Genomic DNA, 19,129 nt, shown 5'->3' on the forward strand with positions numbered 1-19,129 from the left:
AGGTCTGTGAGGATTGGTTCTTGGCTACATCTCCATCCCCATCTTCTGATCTTCTCGCTCACTAAGTCCAGCTTCAAAGACCTCCCTCTCACCCCAGGGCCTTTGCACTTGCACAGTAGGGTATCCCCAGCTGTGGGTATGGTTGCACCTTTCTCATCCTCCAGGTGTCCACTCAAATATCACCTTTTCAGGATGTAACCAGCCACCCCCTGCTCTATACACAGTTTGAAATGAAATTGACTACTTTTTCTTCAATAATCTATTTCCTTCTACAGACTGTGAGTACCAGGGGACTAGACACCTTTCCATCTAATGTGTGCTATAACTTCTCTCTCACAAGGGTTCTTTGTGAAGAATAAATGATACAATACACGAGGTTCTGGGCACTGGGACGGTCACATACCAACTCCACGGGCATCAGTGTTTGTTAAATGAATCCAGATGAGCCCACATCCTGCAGTTGTTTCTATACTCCTGTTACATACAACAGGAAGCTTAAATGTGCTGTCAGGGCATTCAAGCTCCCTTGAGGCATGGCCCCCACATTTACTCACTTATTTAGCCAGAGAGAATAAGTCCCTGCACCAGGCACTGGAGCAGGCACTGAGCTGGGATTTGGGGATGAATAGGAAAATCAGACCTGTTCTCTGACATCACGCTGCCGTGGGGGAACGGAACGTAGGGATGCCTTCCTCAGAAGCGGGGCAAGGCTTTTCTATAATGGCATCTCACCACCCGGCGTCCTGTCAAGCTTGCATTAGACGCTCCATCAACATTTATTGCATGCGCGGACGTCTGTCTCGCCCGTGATTTTCTCCCTAGCACCTAACACGAAGCCTGGCTTTACTGAATGGCTGGACATCTATCTCGTACATAGCTACGTTCCCCAGGACCTAGGTCAGCGTCTGGCATACACAGAAGTATAAAAATATCTGTTGAAGAATAGAGAACCCAGAAATGGACCCTCGGCTCTTTGGGCAACTAATATTTGATAAAGCAGGAAAAAACATCCAGTGGAAAAAAGACAGTCTCTTCAATAAGTGGTGCTGGGAAAATTGGACAGCTACATGCAAAAGAATGAAACTTGACCACTCTCTCACACCATACACAAAAATAAACTACAAATGGATGAAAGACCTCGATGTGAGACAGGAATCCATCAAAATCCTAAAGGAGAGCATAGGCAGCAACCTCTAGATCTACAAAGAACTTCTCAAAGTCAATACACGAGAAACAAATAAACAAATCAAAAAATGGGCAGAAGATATGAACAGACACTTTTCCAATGAAGACATACAAATGGCTAACAGACACATGAAATATGTTCAACATCATTAGCCATCAGGGAAATTCAAATCAAAACTACATTGAGATACCACCTTACGCCAGTTAGAATGGCAAAAATAGACAAGGCAAGAGACAACAATTGTTGGAGAGGATGTGGAGAAAGGGGATCCCTCCTACATTGTTGGTGGGAATGCAAGTTGGTACAGCCACTCTGGAAAACAGTGTGGAGGTCCCTTAAAAAGTTAAAAATTGAGCTACCCTATGATCCAGCAATTGCACTGCTGGGTATTTACCCCAAAGATACAGACGTAGTGAAGAGAAGGGCCATATGCACCCCAATGTTCATAGCAGCATTGTCCACAATAGCTAAATCGTGGAAGGAGCTGAGATGCCCTTCAACAGATGACTGGATTAAGAAGCTGTGGTCCATATATACAATGGAATATTACTCAGCTATCAGAAAGAACGATTTCTCAACATTTGCTGCAACATGGAGGCACTGGAGGAGATTATGCTAAGTGAAATAAGTCAAGCAGAGAAAGACAATTATCATATGGTTTCTCTCATCTATGGAACATAAGAACTAGGATGATCAGTAGGGGAAGAAGGGATAAGGAAAGGGGGGTAATCAGAAGGGGGAATGAAGCATGAGAGACTATGGACTATGAGAAACAAACTGAGGGCCTCAGAGGGGAGGGGAGTGGGGAATGGGATAGGCCGGTGATGGGTATTAAGGAGGGCACGTATTGCATGGTGCACTGGGTGTTATACGCATCTAATGAATCATCGAGCCTTACATCGGAAACCGGGGATGTACTGTATGGTGACTAACATAATAAAAAATCATAAAAAATAAAAAAAAATAAAAATAAAAAAAATAAGCACAAAAAAAATATCTGTTGAATAGCTAAGGAGAGGATCTGCTCTCAGTTCTCACCATGCCCCTCCCCTTAAACACATTCTTCTAATTTCCCCAGGAGCTCACTCACTGCCCGCGCATTCCAGCCTCACGCTGGCAGCCCAACACTCATGCCAAGCTCGGCCGTGTGGCAGCTGGCTAAACGGCGCAGTAAGGGGGGCTGGAGCTGGGGAGTAAGCGCTGAGGCTCCGCGTGTGCCCTATATTAACCTTGCAATGCCAGCAAGACGCCTGTTTTCCTCTGAGCTTCATATTTTCATCTGGAGGTGGATTTCATAGTCAAAACCCTACGACACCGCAGTCTCAGAACTGCAGATGAGGAAAACGAAACTCGGAGAATCTAAGTGTCCCGAAGTAAGTGAAATCACTCTCTCAAAGTCATCTGCACCCCCACACAATGCCCCACATGGCAGCGCTATTCACAGGGGCCAAGACACGGAAGCAACCTAAGTGTCCACTGATTTATAAGCGGACAAAGAAAATGTGACAGATATATATATAATAACATACAAAAATATATATTATATATAAAATAATGTATAAATATATATAATGTGATATATAGAACATATATCTCACATAATATATGTATTACATATACAATGCAATATTATTTAGCCACAAAAAAAAAACAAAGGAAAATCTGCCATTTGGGGCAACACGGATGAAGCTAGAGTGCATTATGCATAAGTTAGAGGAATATAAATACTGTAAGACATCACTTATATGTGGAATCTTATTTTTTTAAGTATTTATTTATTTATTTATTTGACAGGGAGAGACAGAGAGAGAGAGCACAAGCAGGGGGAGCAGGAGAGGGAGAGACAGGCTCTCTGCTGAGCAGGGAGCCCGATGTGGGGCTCAATCCCAGGACCCCGGGATCATGACCTGAGCTGGAGGCAGATGCTTCACCAACCACCCAGCTGCCCCATATATGGAATCTTTAAAAAAAAAAAAGTTGAGTTCATAGAAACAGAGTGGAATGGTGGGTGTCAGAGGACGGGAGCACGCAGAAATGACGTGGGGGGCACCTAGGTGGCGCAGTCAGCTCTGTGCCTGTTTTCAGCTCAGGTCATGATCCCAGGGTCTTGGGACGGAGGCCGGTGTTGGGCTCCCTGCTCAGTGGGGAGTCTGCTTCTCCCTCTCCCTCTGCCCCTCCCCCTGCTCATGCCCTCTCTCTCAAATCAAGTAGTTAATTAATCAAAAAGAAATGAGATGTCGGGCAAGGGTACAAACTTCCTCTTAGATATGAGTAATTTCTGAGGATCTAATATGCACGTGGTGGTTATAGTTAATAACACTGTATTGTATATTTGGAATTTGCGGAGAGAGTGAACGTTGAGTGTCCTTACAACGCACACCCACAAGTGTAATTGTGGGTGATGATGGATGTTTTAACTTAATTGTGGTAATCATTTCACAATATATACTTATATCAAGTTATCACCTTGTACACTTTAAATATATACAATTTTATTTATCAATTATATCTTAATAAAGCTGGAAAAAATAAATAAAATAGGGAAAAAAAAGAAAACTAAGCCCAGAGAATATAACTGTCTTGCTCAAAATCAAGAGGAAACCAGCCCTCTTACATTGAATAACTTCCCCAAAGTTGCACAGCTGGTATGCAGTGGACCAGATATTCACACTCAAGCCTTTCCATCTACCCAGTCCACACTCCAGCCCTGACACAAGCATGAGAGCTCTGTGAGAGCCCCTAGTTGGGTTGTCATGGAGACCATTGGGTTTACAGTTGTGGGGTTCAGATGAGAGCTTCAGCGTGGGGATAAACATTTGGGCATCGTCAGGACAGAGAGAATTTCCAAAGTCATGGATCGAACGAGCTTACCTGGAGAGACGCTGAGTTAACTTCTGCTAATTCCCATCTCCTCCTCTGTAGTAAGAGGAGGGCATAAGAATTGCTCACCTTACCTGGGCACTCATGACAACTGTGTGAAATGCTGTTGTTATATCTTCCTTGTTTCCCATACGGGGAAACTAAAGCCAGAGATGTTAAGTAAGTTTGCCCAAGTAAATGGAAAAGCATGGCTCTGCACCCATAGTGTCCGGCTTTGGAATAAGCTCTATTCTATGCAGCCTCTACACACAGTAGATACTAGTTTATAAAGTAACACATTAGTACCCTCCCATATGCTTGTCCTACTTCCCCCAAGCCCCACAGAACACCTCCTCCTCTTGCCTCCCTCAGTCCTGGAGGATGAAATTATCCATGGAGTACTCACATTTGCGCTCACCCAGTGAGAATGACGGCCTCCACTCCCTTGGAACCATGAGATCATGAGCAGAGTTCAGACAGAGCGGGGTTCAAATCCAGGCTCCACCTTTTTCTGACCATGTGACGGTGGGCAAGGAGACTTTGCCTCTCTGAACTTCCATTTCCTAGTGAAGAAACTGGGAGAAAGAAAATTTTTTGAAAAAAGGCCCATCTTCAGGGTCATGAGAATCCAGTGAGGTTGCATGTCAGAGACAATGCCCATTGTAAAACCCAGCTTGGAAAAACACACCACCAGGTAGTGGCAGAGAAGACATATGTGGGTTTTAGCGAAATGAGATGTTCATTTCCCTGTAAAAAATTTAATATTTTTCAAGGAAAATGTATTCATATACTATTAATAGATTCCCCAGGTTCATCTCCTGTAAAATGGGGTGTTGGTAGTTTAAACCTAGATTCATCAATACAACACGGTCTGGCATCTAGTAAGAGCTCAGTAGTAGTTATCATTGTTACTATTACAAATGAATAATCCCAGATGCCCCTTCCTAGCTGTGTGGCCTTGGACAGTTTTGTTCCCTCACTGAGCCTCTGCTTCCACACAAACAAATTGGGACTAAGAAGACCTAACCCGCCATGTTGTAAGGGCAAAGCTTAGTTTCTGGGGATGTCTGGGCACTTGCCAGACATGAGTCCTGACATTTCTCTTGACACTGGGAAATCAGTGAGAGGCCTGGGACCTGGTCTCTGGCCTTTCATGAACAAAGGTGTTGAGGGTGATGACTCAGGAAACATTTGATGGGCTGCGAACTACACTTCCTACAGTATGGATGGGGTCGCTAATTACAGAATCTTTAGTTTCTTCAAGTGACTTCACCCACTTCCCTTCTGTGATTCTAGAACCACAACATCCCCACCAAGCAGCTATTAAGCCCTTGGTTACATATCTCTTGTGACAGGGAGCTTATCATCTCTCATGCCAGCCCCCCCCCACTTAGATTTTAGCAATGATTGCAAAATCACCAGCATTCACGTACGTGGTTGGTAGCTGTGTAAACGGGAACAAATTCTTGGGAGGGCATAGTGGCAATATCTGCCCACATTAACACTCAGGAAATCTCTTGGCCCCGCAATTCTACTTCTAGGAATTTATCCGAATAGATGTGCATATGCACACAAAGGTCTGTGGTGGGGTTAGTTAGAGCTGGGCATTATTTCTAAGAATAGAAGATTGAAAAGAACGTAATGCCCATTGATAGGACTAGGGAAATGCATTATGTTGTATTCTTACAGTCCAAAACTCCATAGCTCCTCCTGCAAGAATGGTGTTACTATGTAGAAGTTAAAAATTGAGCTACCCTATGATCCAGCCATTGCACTACTGGGTATTTACCCCAAAGATATAGACGTAGTGAAGAGAAGGGCCATATGCACCCCAATGTTCATAGCAGCATTGTCCACAATAGCTAAATCGTGGAAGGAGCCGAGATGCCCTTTGATAGATGACTGGATTAAGAAGTTGTGGTCCATATATACAATGGAATATTACTCAGCCATCAAAAAGAACGATTTCACAACATTTGCAGCAACATGGACAGGACTGGAGGAGATAATGCTAAGTGAAATAAGTCAAGCAGAGAAAGACAACTATCATATGATTTCTTTCATCTATGGAACATAAGAACTAGGAAGATCAGTAGGGGAAGAAAGGGATAAAGAAAGGGGGGTAATCAGAAGGTGGAATGAACCATGAGAGACTATGGACTCTGGGAAACAAACTGAGGGCTTCAGAGGGGAGCGGGGTGGGGGATTGGTATAGGCTGGTGATGGGTATTAAGGAGGGCACGTATTGCATGGTGCACTGGGTGTTATACGCAAGTAATGAATCATGGAACTTTACATCAAAAACTTGGGATGTACTGTACGGTGACTAACATAACATAATAAAAAATTATTATTAAAAATAAATAAATAAATAAAATGTAGAAACAAGGTGCACGACACTGGAGAATATGCTATAATTTCTATAAATAGCAGAAGAGGTTACATATATGTATTATATATACATCTATACATACATATATGTATATGCAATGGATGTTTCTGGAAAGATATAAATGATTATGCCAACAGTGGCTGCCTCTGAAGAGTCACTGGGGGTCAGAGACGCAAGAGATATTTGTCATCATACATCCTTGGGACATTCTTAATTTTGTCCATGGACATGTATTTTGCTTGTGAAAATTTTGCTTCTACAGAAATTTAGACACTGAAGAAGGAATGAAAGCCCTTCACAAACAAACATACTTGCTATAAAAACATTTGATCCACTTATACGAGGTATCCAGGGGAAGCAAATTCATGGAGGCCAAAAGCAGAGTGGTGGGTGCCAGGGGCTCCGTGGGAAGGAGATATGGGGAGCTGTTCAGTAGGGACAGAGTTTTGATTTGCAAGATGAAAACGTTCTGGAAACTGGTTGCTTAACAATGTGAATATACTTAACACTACAGAACTGTACACTTAAAATGGTTAAGATGGTAAATTTTATGTCGTGTGTATTTTACCACAATTTAATAAAATTAAAAAATTAAATATATTTGAAATAATATAAGTATGTACAAAACAAACAGAGAATTCCCCAGAAACTTCACATCCCACTTCAAAGTGATGACCAGGATTTATAGTTTGGCCTTATATCTTTCAGATTTTTACATACATGAAATGGTTTATATGATTTGACTCCTACTATAATTTCACTTCACACTTTATTTTATTTAATTTGTTTGTTTGTTTTTTGGTACAAAAAGGTGGTTTTATTGAAGCACAGGGACAGGACACGTGGGCAGAAAGAGCAGCACGGGGGTCATGAGGAGTGGTCCATTATATACCTTCAAGTTGGGAGGGAGTTTACACTTTAGAATCAGAAAACATTAGGCTTATGAAAATTTACCTGTAATTCCACATAGATCGTACTCATGGATGTTCGATGCATACATACATAGGTGTAGATTTCATTTTGAAAACAAAATTTGTTTTCAATCATATTTTACATTTTAGCATTTTTCATCCATGGAGTATTTTTCCATATTAATAAAAATATTCATGATTATGATTTTAATTAGCGTGCAATACCTTGTCATATGGTGTTGGCAAATAATATTTAAAGAAGTCTAAGTTACATAAGTGACATGAGGAAGCTTTCTTTGCCAACCAAATGAAGTGAGTAAAAGTACTTACCTCAAAGGTTTGTGGTGGGAACGAATGGAGCTCATGCATTAAAATTCTTACTACAGGTCCTGGCATATGGTGAGCATTTGATGTGTGCTGTCTTACTATCATCATTACTCTGTGATCAATCAAGTTGTATTTGATTTTTTTAGAACTCTAGAGAATGCCACAATGGACATCTTTGTGAGTAAGTGTTGGGCTTGTTTTATCTTTTTAAATGAGTTATGGTGAAAAAGGATTGAGAGAATGAGGAAGGGTGGAGGGATGAAGGAGGAAACAGGGCAGGAAGGACAGAGGGAAGGAGGGGAAGGAGAGAGAGAGAGGGAGAGAGGAATTATTTTACAGTTATGGGATGTAAAGTTTTCTAGAAGATCAGCCAATGCTCTTCATTTTTGGACCAGAAAAGGTGAAGCTCAGAGAGGGTCAGTCTGCCTACATGACCCAGTGGTCCCCTCGCCCCACCCCCTTGCTCCTACAGCCACCCTGTTCTGATGGATGAAGCAGGAATCAGAAGCCCAATGAACTTCACCAACTCAGAAAGCAAAGCAGGGGCATCCACACTTCCTGCCCCCCGTCAGATCCTCAGAGAACCATCCTTTTTCTCCCCGAATAACCAAAAGATGCTCTACTCCCAAAGAAGGCTCTCAGCAACCAGTGCATCCACAGCTCAGAAACTTGGCTGAAGGCAGGCTCAACAAATATAAACTTCTGGCCAGGGACCTTGAGGTTGTCATTTTCCCTGAAGACCTCGGAACCAGGGCTCATTATCTACCCTCTGTGTCCACCCACGAGCAGTGGGGGCATGGCCCTCCCATTCTGTCCACCCCCTCTCTCCATGACACAGCTGAAAAGGAATATACCTCTCCACGGCAAGGGTGCTTGATGTTGGCAAGGGTGTGAACCAACAGTTCCTCTTGTACTGCTCTGGCAGGTGCACAAACTGATGCGGCCATGCTGGTGGGCAGGTGGACAGACAGGTTAAAATGAAAGCCTGCCTTCCCTGATGCAAATCAAACCCAGAGTGAGATATCATCTCACACCTGTTATGATGCTTATCATCAAAAATAAGGGGAAAAAGAAGAGATAACAAATGCTGGAGAAGATGTGGAGATGATGATGATGAGGATGAGGATGGTGATGATGGTGGTGATGGTGATGGTGGTGGTGGTGATGGTGAGGATGATGGTGGTGATGGGTGATGGTGATGATGATGATGATGGTGGTGATGATGGTGGTGGTGTTGATGGTGATGAGGATGGTGATGATGGTGATAGTGAGGATTATAGTGATGATGATGAGGATGATGGTGGTGATGATGGAGATGATGACAGTGAGGATGATGAGGATGGTGAGGATGGAAATGATGATGGTGGTGATGATCATCATCATGATTTTGTCATTATTTTTCCAGGATCCTGAGGAAGGAGGGCATTTGCAGGAGATAAGGTCAGGAGCCATGGCAAAATGTCTGTATTTGGGGGGATTTTATTTCTGTTACAATGGGAAATGATTGCAGAATTTTAACTTAGCAAGGGACATGATCTGACTTAGGTTCATTCTGAGTTCCTTTCATGAAGTTTAGGATGAGAATTAAGTAAGTGACACACGTGAAACCTGTCACTGGGGTTGGCACACAGTGGATGCTCTGCGAGCCAAGTTGATGTGTCATGGGCTAGCTCCTCTTCTAGGCTGGAGTTCCTTGGGGACAGGGTCTGTGTCTGATTTATCTCAATGTCCTCAGTGTCCAGCACAGAGCCTGGTGCAGCACAGCTGTGTGGCTGTTAGAAGGCTTCGGTTGCAAGCAACAGCAACTGACTCTGTCAGGAGCAAAGGAAACCCAGGCCTCTATGTCTCTATCAGCAGGAGTTGAGGACCCCCTAAAATCTGCGTACTCCTTGCAAGAAATCCCCCTTCTCTACCTTTCCACTCTAATGCTCTCAACCTTGCTATTCTTTCTGCCTTGAAATTATCAGGATTTAACTCCTTGGGTCCTTTTCACTCAATGTATGAAAAGTCAAGTCTCTTGGGCCATTCCTTATTCTTTGGACTCAAATCCCTTTTCACATCTATGGGCAGAGAGCAAAACACCCAGGCATTCCCTATTCCCTTTCCAGCTTTCATAGCCTGCTATCACTGAAGCTGCTAGATCCAGCCATGCCTGAAGCCACCCTGCTCTTCATTGCACTTATCACTATCAAACATGCCATGTACTTCATACATTTTGTACATTATATGACTCTCCCACTGGAATGTAAGTTCCATGACTATAGAGCTTTGGTCTGTTTTGTTCACTATAGTATCCCCAGTGCTAAGAATAGTGCTTAGCATATAGTAGGCACTCAACAAAGATTTGTTGACAGAATCAATAAATGGCTAACTTAAGCAAAAATATTGAAACTATGGGAATTGTATGAGGCAGCTGGTAAAATCTATGGAAAAGTCCAATCATGTTATCTCAGAAAGCACATAACTGAGACAATTCCAAGAATACTAAAGGATTCTCTTCTGGAATCTTTGTGATGAGTTGACTCTGAACATTTTCCACCCTTGAGGCACAAGAAGGAATAGATGGGCCACCCCCTGGCCAAAGGAGGACAGGGTGCTATAGTGGAACATCTCACCAAACATAAGTACAGTACTTCCCTGTCTCTGTAAGAACGCATTCATCTGCAAATGTCTTTTAAAAGTGGCTTAAATCAGAGAATGAGAAGAGAAGCCACAGACTAAGAGGAAATACTGCAAAAGGCACATCTGATAGAGGACTGCTATCCACAATATACAAAGAACTCTTAAAACTCAACAATAAGTAACTTCTTTCAAGACATGTCTCCAAAGGCAAGTGACACAAAAGCAAAAACGAACTTTTGGGACTTCATCAAGATAACAATATTCTGCACAGCAAAGGAAACAGGCAACAAAACTAAGAGGCAGCCCACGGAATGGGAGAAGATATTTGCAAATGACATTACAGATAAAGGGCTGATATCCAAGATCTATAAAGAACTTCTCAAACTCAACACTCAAAAAACAAATAACCCAGTCAAAAAATAGGCAGAAGACATGAACAGACACTTCTCCAAAGAAGACATACAAATGGCTAACAGATACATGAAAAAATGCTCAACATTCACTAGACATCAGGGAAATACAAATCAAAACCACATTGAGATACGACCTTACACCAGTTAGAATGGCAAAAATTAACAAGACAGGGAACAACAAATGTTGGAGAGGATGTGGAGAAAGGGCAACCCTCTTACACTGTTGATGGGAATGCAAGCTGGTACAGCCATTCTGGATAACAGAATGGAGTTTCCTCAAGGTGTTAAAAAGAGAGCTACTCTACGACCCAGCAATTGCACTACTAGGGATTTACCCCAAAGATACAGATGTAGTGAAAAGAAGGGCCACATGCACCCCAATGTTCATAGCAGCAATGTCCACAATAGTGAAACTGTGGAAGGAGCCAAGATGCCTTTCAGCAGATGAATGGATAAAGAAGATGTGGTCCATATATACAATGGAATATTACTCAGCTATCAGAAAGGATGAATACCCACCATTTGCATTGACATGGACAGGACTGGAGGAGATTATGGTAAGTGAAATAAGTCAAGCAGAAAAAGACAATTATCATATGGTTTCACTCATATGTAGAACATAAGGAATAGCATGGAGGACCACAGGGGAAGGGAGGGAAGTCAGAAGGGGGAGAAATCAGAGAGGGAGATGAACCATGAGAGACTAGGGACCCTGTGAAACAAACTGAGGGTTTCAGAGGGGAGTGGGGGAGGGGGGGTAACCAAGTGATGGCTATTAAGGAGGGAAGATGAGCACTGGGTGTTATATGGAACTAATGAATCATTGAACACTACATCAAAACTAATGATGTACTATACAGAGGCTAACTGAACATAATAATAAAAAACCTCAACAATAAGAAAAGAAAAACTCAATTTAAAAATGGGCAAAGCGGGGATGTACTGTATGGTGACTAAAATAATAAAAAAATCATTAAAAAAAATAAAAATAATAAAAATAAAAATGGGCAAAGGCCTTAATGGACACCTCACCAAGAAGATGTAAAGATGGCAAATAAGCATATGAAAATATGCTCCACATCATATATCTCAAGGAAATGTAGATTAAACAACAACAAGATACCACTACAAACGTATTAGAATGCCTCAAATCCAGAACACGGACACCACCAAATGCCAGCAAGGACGTGGAGCAACAGGAACTCTCATTCACTGCCGGTGGGAACCCGATACGGTGCAGCCACTTTGGAGGACAGCTGGCAGTTTCTTATAAAATGAAATATATTCTTATCATATGATCTGGCAACTGCACTTCTTGATATTTACCCAAAGGAGTTGAAAACTTATGTCCACACACACACAAAAAGGAATGGGGTGGTGTTTATAGCAGCTTTAGTCCTAACTGCCCCATCTTGGAGGCAACCAAGATGTCCTTCAGTAGGTGAAGGGGTAAATAAACTGTGGTCCATCCAGACTGTGGAATATTTTTCAGTGCTAAAAAGAAATGAGCTATCAAGTCATGAAGAGACATGGACCTTAATGCATATCATTAAGTGAAATAAGCCAATCGGAAACGGCTATGTACTGTGTGATATCAGCGATATAACATTCTGGGAAAGCCAAACACAGAGAGAAAAGATCAGCGGCTGTTGGGGCTTGATGAGAAGGAGGGACAGATAGGAGGAACACAGAGGAATTTCAGGGCAGTGAAACGATTCTGTACGATACTGTAATGATAGACACATGTCAGTATTCATTTATCAAAACCCCTGGAATGTACAACACCAAGACTGAACCCTAATGTAAACTGTGGCTTCTGGGCAATAATGTGTCAATGGCCCAGGCTCATCACTTGTAGTAAGTGGTGGGGAATGTGATGAGGGGGGAGGCTGTCTGGGGGCAGAGGGTGGACGGGAACTCTCTGTACCTTCTGCTCAGTTTTGCTGTGAACCTAAAACTACTCTAAAATATAAAGCCTAAGAAATTAACTAACAAATTGATCGAATCACTATTTTAAAAGTGGCTTAAGCAATAATAACTGAACTGTGTGCCAGGCACTAAGAGTTTTTCATGTGTTACAAAGGATATCCTAGCAACAAGGCCACGAGATAGTTATTATTAGTGCCTCCACTTTACAGAAAAAAAAAAAAGAAAGAAAGAAAGAAACACTGAAACACACAAGGTATTGGATTCATGCTAGATAGGAGGGAGCTGAGCCAGGTTTTAAGCCTGGATGTCTGATGCCAGATCCCACACGCTTACCTACTTTGCTATAATAACAGCCAGCACTTAAACTGTACATACACGGGACAGGCACACCTTACAAGATTTATGCATCTCAATTTCATTCTCATAACAATACTACGGGCTGATTATCATAATCATTATTATCATCATCCCCAGGAAAACTGAATCACAGATAGGTAATTGGCCTGAGGCCACGTAGGCAGTAAAATGAAGAGGTGGGATTTGGATTCACCTTGCTCCAGAGAACCTATATCCATGACATTCTACTGCCTCTAGAACCAGTAATAGGTTTGAAACCTCTTAAAGTTGCCAAATACATAAGAAGTAAGAAGATCGGTAGGAGAAGAAAGGGAAGAAGGAAGGGGGGGTAAACAGAAGGGGGAATGAACCATGAGAGACTATGGACTCTGGGAAACAAACTGAGGGCTTCAGAGGGGAGGGGGTGGGGGAATGGGATAGGCTGGTGATGGGTAATAAGGAGGGCACGTATTGCATGGTGCACTGGGTGTTATACGCAACTAGTGAATCATGGAACATTGCATCAAAAACTTGGGATATACTGTATGGTGACTAATATCACATAATAAAAAATTTTATTAAAAAAATAACGTTGCCAAATAAAACACAGGACACTCAATTAAATTTCTATCAATTTAAATTTATATCGATATAAATTTAATCCATATAAACAAAGTTTCCTTGAAGCATAATTATACCAATGATTTTTCAGAATAAGTATGTCCCAAATACAGCCATGGGAAATATTTATACTTTTTAGAAAGTCTGTGTATCTCCAATTTAACTGGGGGTCCTGCACTTCCGCTTGTTAAATCTGGCAACCCTACCACCTCATATAACAAAATGACCATAGATGAGTAGTTCCAAATTAGAAAATTCAATGTATTAATGATACCAGATTTGCTTCTCCATGAGTCTCTAGATTTTGCCCTCATGATCACAGAATGGCTGCCAGTGCCCCATCCTCACAAGACAATATCCAAAAGAACAAAGGGAGGGAGGGAGGGGGAAAGCGAGGAATGCAGCCCCTCTTTCTGCCTCATTCTTTTCCATGTGGAGGAAACTCTTTCCTTGGAGCCACAGGAGACTCCTCATTACATCTCACTGGCCAGATTGGTCACGTGCTCACCCCTAAACCAATCCCCAGCAAAGGAGTAAAGGGTAATTCTAATTGGCTAATGCAATCCTAACCATCTCCCTGGGCTGAGTCCCTGGTTCCCTGAGCAAATTGCCTTTTGGATCAGGGCTCTAGTAGCAAAGAGGGGCCTGCCACCGCTTGGGTGATTAGTGCTGCCTGACAAACCACCCCACACCTCGGGGCATAAAACCACCCTGTTACCATCCTCCTGAGTCTTTGGGTCAGGAATTAGGACAGAGCACAGCAGAATGGTTTGCCTTTGCTTTGTGATGTCTTGGGGTTTCTGCTGGGAAAACTTGAAGCTGGCAGTGATACTATGGCTGGGAGCTGGAAGGATCTGGAAGGGTCTACATTTGTGTGTGGGTTGTTGGCTTATGGCCAGAACCCCTACACGTGGCCTCTCTGAGTGCTTCCTTGTAACTGGTCTGGGCTTCTCCCAGCAGGACCTCCAGGCTCTGAGGAGGGAGGGAGGGAAGGAGGAGGATGTGGAGTTACAAGCAGGAGCTTTTTCTTTTTTAAGATTTATTTATTTACTTATGAGAGAGAGAGAGAGAGAGAGAGAGAGCACACACAAGCAGGGAGAAGGGGCAGAGGGAGAGGGAGAAGCAGGTTTCCCGCCAAGCAGGGAGCCCAGGGCAGGGTTCAATCCCAGGACCCCGGACCTGATCAGAAAGCAGATGCTCAACGGACAGCCACCCAGGCGCCCCAAGAAGCAGGTGCTTTATCACCTTGTATGGCCTTGGACGATACATAGTGTCACTACCTCTGCAGCCACAAACTCGGGCACAAACACAAAAGAAAGAAACCACTGCAGAGTGCCAAGTAGACGTGTTGAAGGAACAGAGGGGGAGGGGGACAGGAAGGAGGATACGTACTAGCACCTGCTTGCCTTTCTGCTCTGTTTTCTTAAATTCTCCTTAGAAGCATCCAGCACAAGCCCCAATCCTTTCTTTTTCATCTTTTTTTTCTTTTTTTGGAGAGAGAGCACATGCAGAAAGGGGAGCAGGGAGCAGAGGGAGAAGGAGAGAGAGAATCTTAAGCGGACTCCCCGCTTAGAATGGAGCTGAAGTGGGGCTGATTTCATGACCCTGAGATCATGACGAGAGCTGAAACCAGGAGTCCAATGCTTAACAGACCGAGCCACCCAGGCGCCCCACAAGCCCCAATCCTAAAAGAAGCCCTCCTGATTCTCTCTTGCCGAGTGACGCCGTGGCTTTCCTGGAGTGTGCTCCCCCTTGCAGCAAGCTCCTGGAGGCTTTGCTGGGTGGATTTGACAGTCCCTGTATCTGGGGATGGTACAACCACATGTGGAAGCCAGAAATCTTGGGATCACTGGTTCTGGTCATCTCTGCAGGTGGGCCCAATGCAATCACAAGTGTCCTTATACGGGAATGAGGGAAGCAGGAGAGTCTGAATCAGAGACAAGAAGAAGGCAGAAGCTGAGGTCTGAGTGATGCGATTGCTGGCTTTGAAGCTGGAGGAGGGAGCCATGAGTCAAGGAGACGCTGATTTTCTTTGTGATTTTGTTACTTGCAGGCAAAAGCATCCTGATATGGTACTAATAAATCAGGAAAGAGGGGTGCCTGGGTGGCGCAGTCGTTAAGCGTCTGCCTTCGGCTCAGGGCGTGATCCCAGCGTTCTGGGATCGAGCCCCACGTCAGGCTCCTCTGCTGGGAACCTGCTTCTTCCTCTCCCACTCCCCCTGCTTGTGTTCCCTCTCTCACTGGCTGTCTCTCTCTGTCAAATAAATAAATAAATAATCTTTTAAAAATAAATAAATAAATAAATCAGGAAAGAGTGGTGCCTGGTGGCTCAGTCAGTTAAGCATCTGCCTTCGGCTCAGGTCATGATCCCCGGGTCCTGGGATCGAGCCCCACATCGGGCTCCCTGCTGAGCGGGGGAGCCTGCTTCTCCCTCTCCCTCCACCTGCTGCTCCCCTTGCTTGTGCTCTCTCTGTCAAATAAATAAATAAAATCTTTAAAAATAAATAAATAAACCAGGAAAGAAGAGGGTGGTAGGAGAAAAAAGGTTCTACGTCTCTGTACCAAAGGCCTAAGTTATCATTCTATTCACGGCCCGCTCTGGGAGTCTTCCTTACTTGCCCAGGGAGGAATGCGCTGACTGAGCCAGAGACACTATGTCATCTGTGCTGGGCTACTGCAGCCCCGACTGTCCTCTCCCACAGTCTGCATGGAAGTCCGACCGCGCTCCACAGCTGAAGGTTCCCCCTGCCGGCTCTTTGGAGGGCACAGCGCACAGGGGCAGGTGTGCACAGGGCAGGTGAGAGGGGGAAAGGTGGAGGGATTTGGGGTGGACTTTGGTGGTAAAACTGCAGGGTTATTTAAGCAGCAAATGGGACCAAAACGCAGCCCAATAGACTGAGGCTGAAAAGGAATTTTCTGGATCACGTAACTGAGAAGAATGGAGGAGGTCACAGAATCAAAGAAAGAAAGCGAAAGAATGGAATGCTAGGGAGAACTAGGGGTCCCGCCTTCCAGATCTTTATCTGTCCTCTGTCTCTATCTTCGTCTCTCTTCACACACCTCCACTTTCTGTCCCCTCCACCTCTCCACCACTCTATCACCCATATCCATGTGTCCATTACACATAATCTCTCACGTTCCAGGTACAAAGAAACATGGCTAACGTCTCCCCAACCCCAACAGAAGCTGCAGGACCCCCAAACCCTCCAGTCCATTCCAGCAAAGACAGAATGAGCTGCGTTTGTGTCCTGCCTGTGCTGAGAACCACCGGAGGTCACCGAGGGGTGGGAGGCTGTGACTGGCCAAGCCTGGGCCTCGAGCCCTCACTGCAGCCAGGTGGGGCAGAATACTGTGATCCAGAGCCCAGAGGGACCCGTAAGAATGGGGCAGTTCCCAAGGGACACAGGCATGTGGCAGATGCACCCCAAGCTGCAGCAGGGACTCCTAAGTCACCTCCACACTGGCCTCTGCAACTCTGCGGGGGACATGCAGCCCCCTGCAAGCCCCTGGACACACACAGGGTCTCTCCGGATGCTGATTTCACTGGAGTATTTCAAAAAACCAGAAATGTAACTTCTATACCAAAACAAGTGTGGCTCCATCATGAAGCTCTCCAGCCCTCCACGTGGCTGGCTGCTTCTTTTTAGTCGAACCTCACGCCGAGTGTCACCGGATCCTCAGAAAGCCCGATCACCTGTCTAATAGCCCCGTCTCCACAGGCACTCTCTGGCATGCAGCTTTATTTGTCCTCGTCACTCTCCAAATACAGAGAATACAAGGAACAAGTGACCAACTGGCTTCACAACACGTCTATGAACGTCTCCATCCCTGTTTCCACCGTGAGGGCATCTTGAACTTGCGTGCATTTCAAAGTAAGCTACAGTCACTAGCCTGCTGTCCCCAGAATCTCCGCATGCACGTTGCCAACTAGAGCTCAATATTCATTGGAGGATCTTTTCTTTTTTCTTTAGGGGGTAAAATTTACCCAGAGCAAAATGCCCAGATAACTTTTGATAAGTTTTGACAAGTGTATATGCCTGTGTAACCCCAATCCCTTTCAAGACCCAGACTAGGACCATCACCCCGCCCCCCACAAGAAGTGGAGTTTCTGGGCCATAGGATAGGTGGATGGGTAACTTTGTAAGAAACTGCCACGCTCAGCAACAGAACACTTAAATAAATGGTGGTATATTCATACAACAGAATACTATACAGCAATGAGAGAGAACAAACCAGCCACAAGCAACAATATGGATAAATCTACAAACCTAATTTAAGCAAAAGAAGCCAGAAAGCATTTTGTAAGGTTCAAAACTTGTTAAAGTTTTAAAACGGGCAAAACTGACCCATGATAAGAAGGGGGGACCGTGGTTACCTCTGTGGGATAGCAGTGGGTCTAGCAGTGAGTAAGGGGATTTCTGGGGTGCCAATATTTGTTTCCCAATGAGGTTGCTGGTGGCAAGGGTGTGTTCATTTGTGAAAACCCACCAAGCTGCACAATTATGATTCATGTACTTTTCTTTATGAAGGTAACACCTGAATAAAAAGTTTATTTAAAGAAATTACTAGGTCCATCCACGTTGCTGCAAATGGCAAGATCTTAATCTTTTTTATGGCTGAGTATAATTATGACATGGATATAACACTATATGTTAATCACACTTCAAGAACTCAGCTATCTGATTTGAGAACTCATGCTGTCATTAGAGCAAGTGCCTTTCACTTCTTCAACAAACCAAATGTGAGGGAAACTTTAGAGGGAAGTCATCATAAACCAAAACAAATTTAGGAGACAAATATACCAAATGCAATGGGCGGGCATTATTAGCACATTTATTCAAACGATCACAGTGACAGTTGGGGAATTTGAACGCTGCCGGCACATTGGCTGCTGCCCCGATATTGGGGAGAGACGCTGGTTTACGTGCTCCTCCAATTCAAATGGTAACCTCTTCTTGAAACAACACCACAGACACACTCAGAAATAATGGGGTTTTTTAAAAAGATTTTATTTATTTATTTACTTACTTACTTATTTATTTATTTGAGAGCGAGAGAGAGCGAGCACACCAGAGAGAGAGCACAGGTAGGGGCAGAGGGAGGGAGAAGCAGGCTCCCCGCTGAGCAGGGAGCCACATGTGGGGCTCGATCGCAGGATCCTGGGATCAAGACCCAAGCTTCACCGACTGAGCCACCCAGGCGTCCCTGAGATAATGATTAACCAGATACCTGGGCACCCTATGGCCCAGTCAAGGTGATGCATAAAATTATTCAGATTGAATGAGTTTTTACCTGATGTCCTCTTTCTGTTCCAGGATCCCACCCAGGACACCACGTTACACTGACTCTCCATGTGTCCTGACGCCCTTCTTGCCTTGACAGTGTCTCGGACTTTCTCTGTCTCTGATGACCTTGACAGTTTCGAGAAGGACTGTTCAGATCCACTGTAGGATGCCCTTTAATGGAATTTGATGTTCTTCTCATGGTTGGGATGGGGCTATGGGATTTGGAAAGGAGACCACAAAGGGTAAGT

The 19,129-nt window shown here is 44.1% G+C and overlaps 1 protein-coding gene across 1 annotated transcript in view; it reads right to left on the reverse strand.

The window, feature by feature from the left end:
• The window catches only part of LOC103677277 (olfactory receptor 10A7), a 38,542-nt gene that overhangs the window by 2,237 nt on the left and 17,176 nt on the right, over positions 1–19,129 (reverse strand). The window contains exon 2 of the mRNA XM_040633762.1: positions 4,452–4,620. Within this exon, the coding sequence (XP_040489696.1) occupies positions 4,452–4,508 (57 nt within the window). The 5' untranslated portion in view covers positions 4,509–4,620. The remainder of the gene's footprint in view (positions 1–4,451; positions 4,621–19,129) is intronic.

The sequence above is a fragment of the Ursus maritimus genome, unplaced genomic scaffold, assembly GCF_017311325.1.
Source record: "Ursus maritimus isolate PB19 unplaced genomic scaffold, ASM1731132v1 scaffold_19, whole genome shotgun sequence".
Taxonomy (NCBI): Eukaryota; Metazoa; Chordata; class Mammalia; order Carnivora; family Ursidae; genus Ursus; species Ursus maritimus.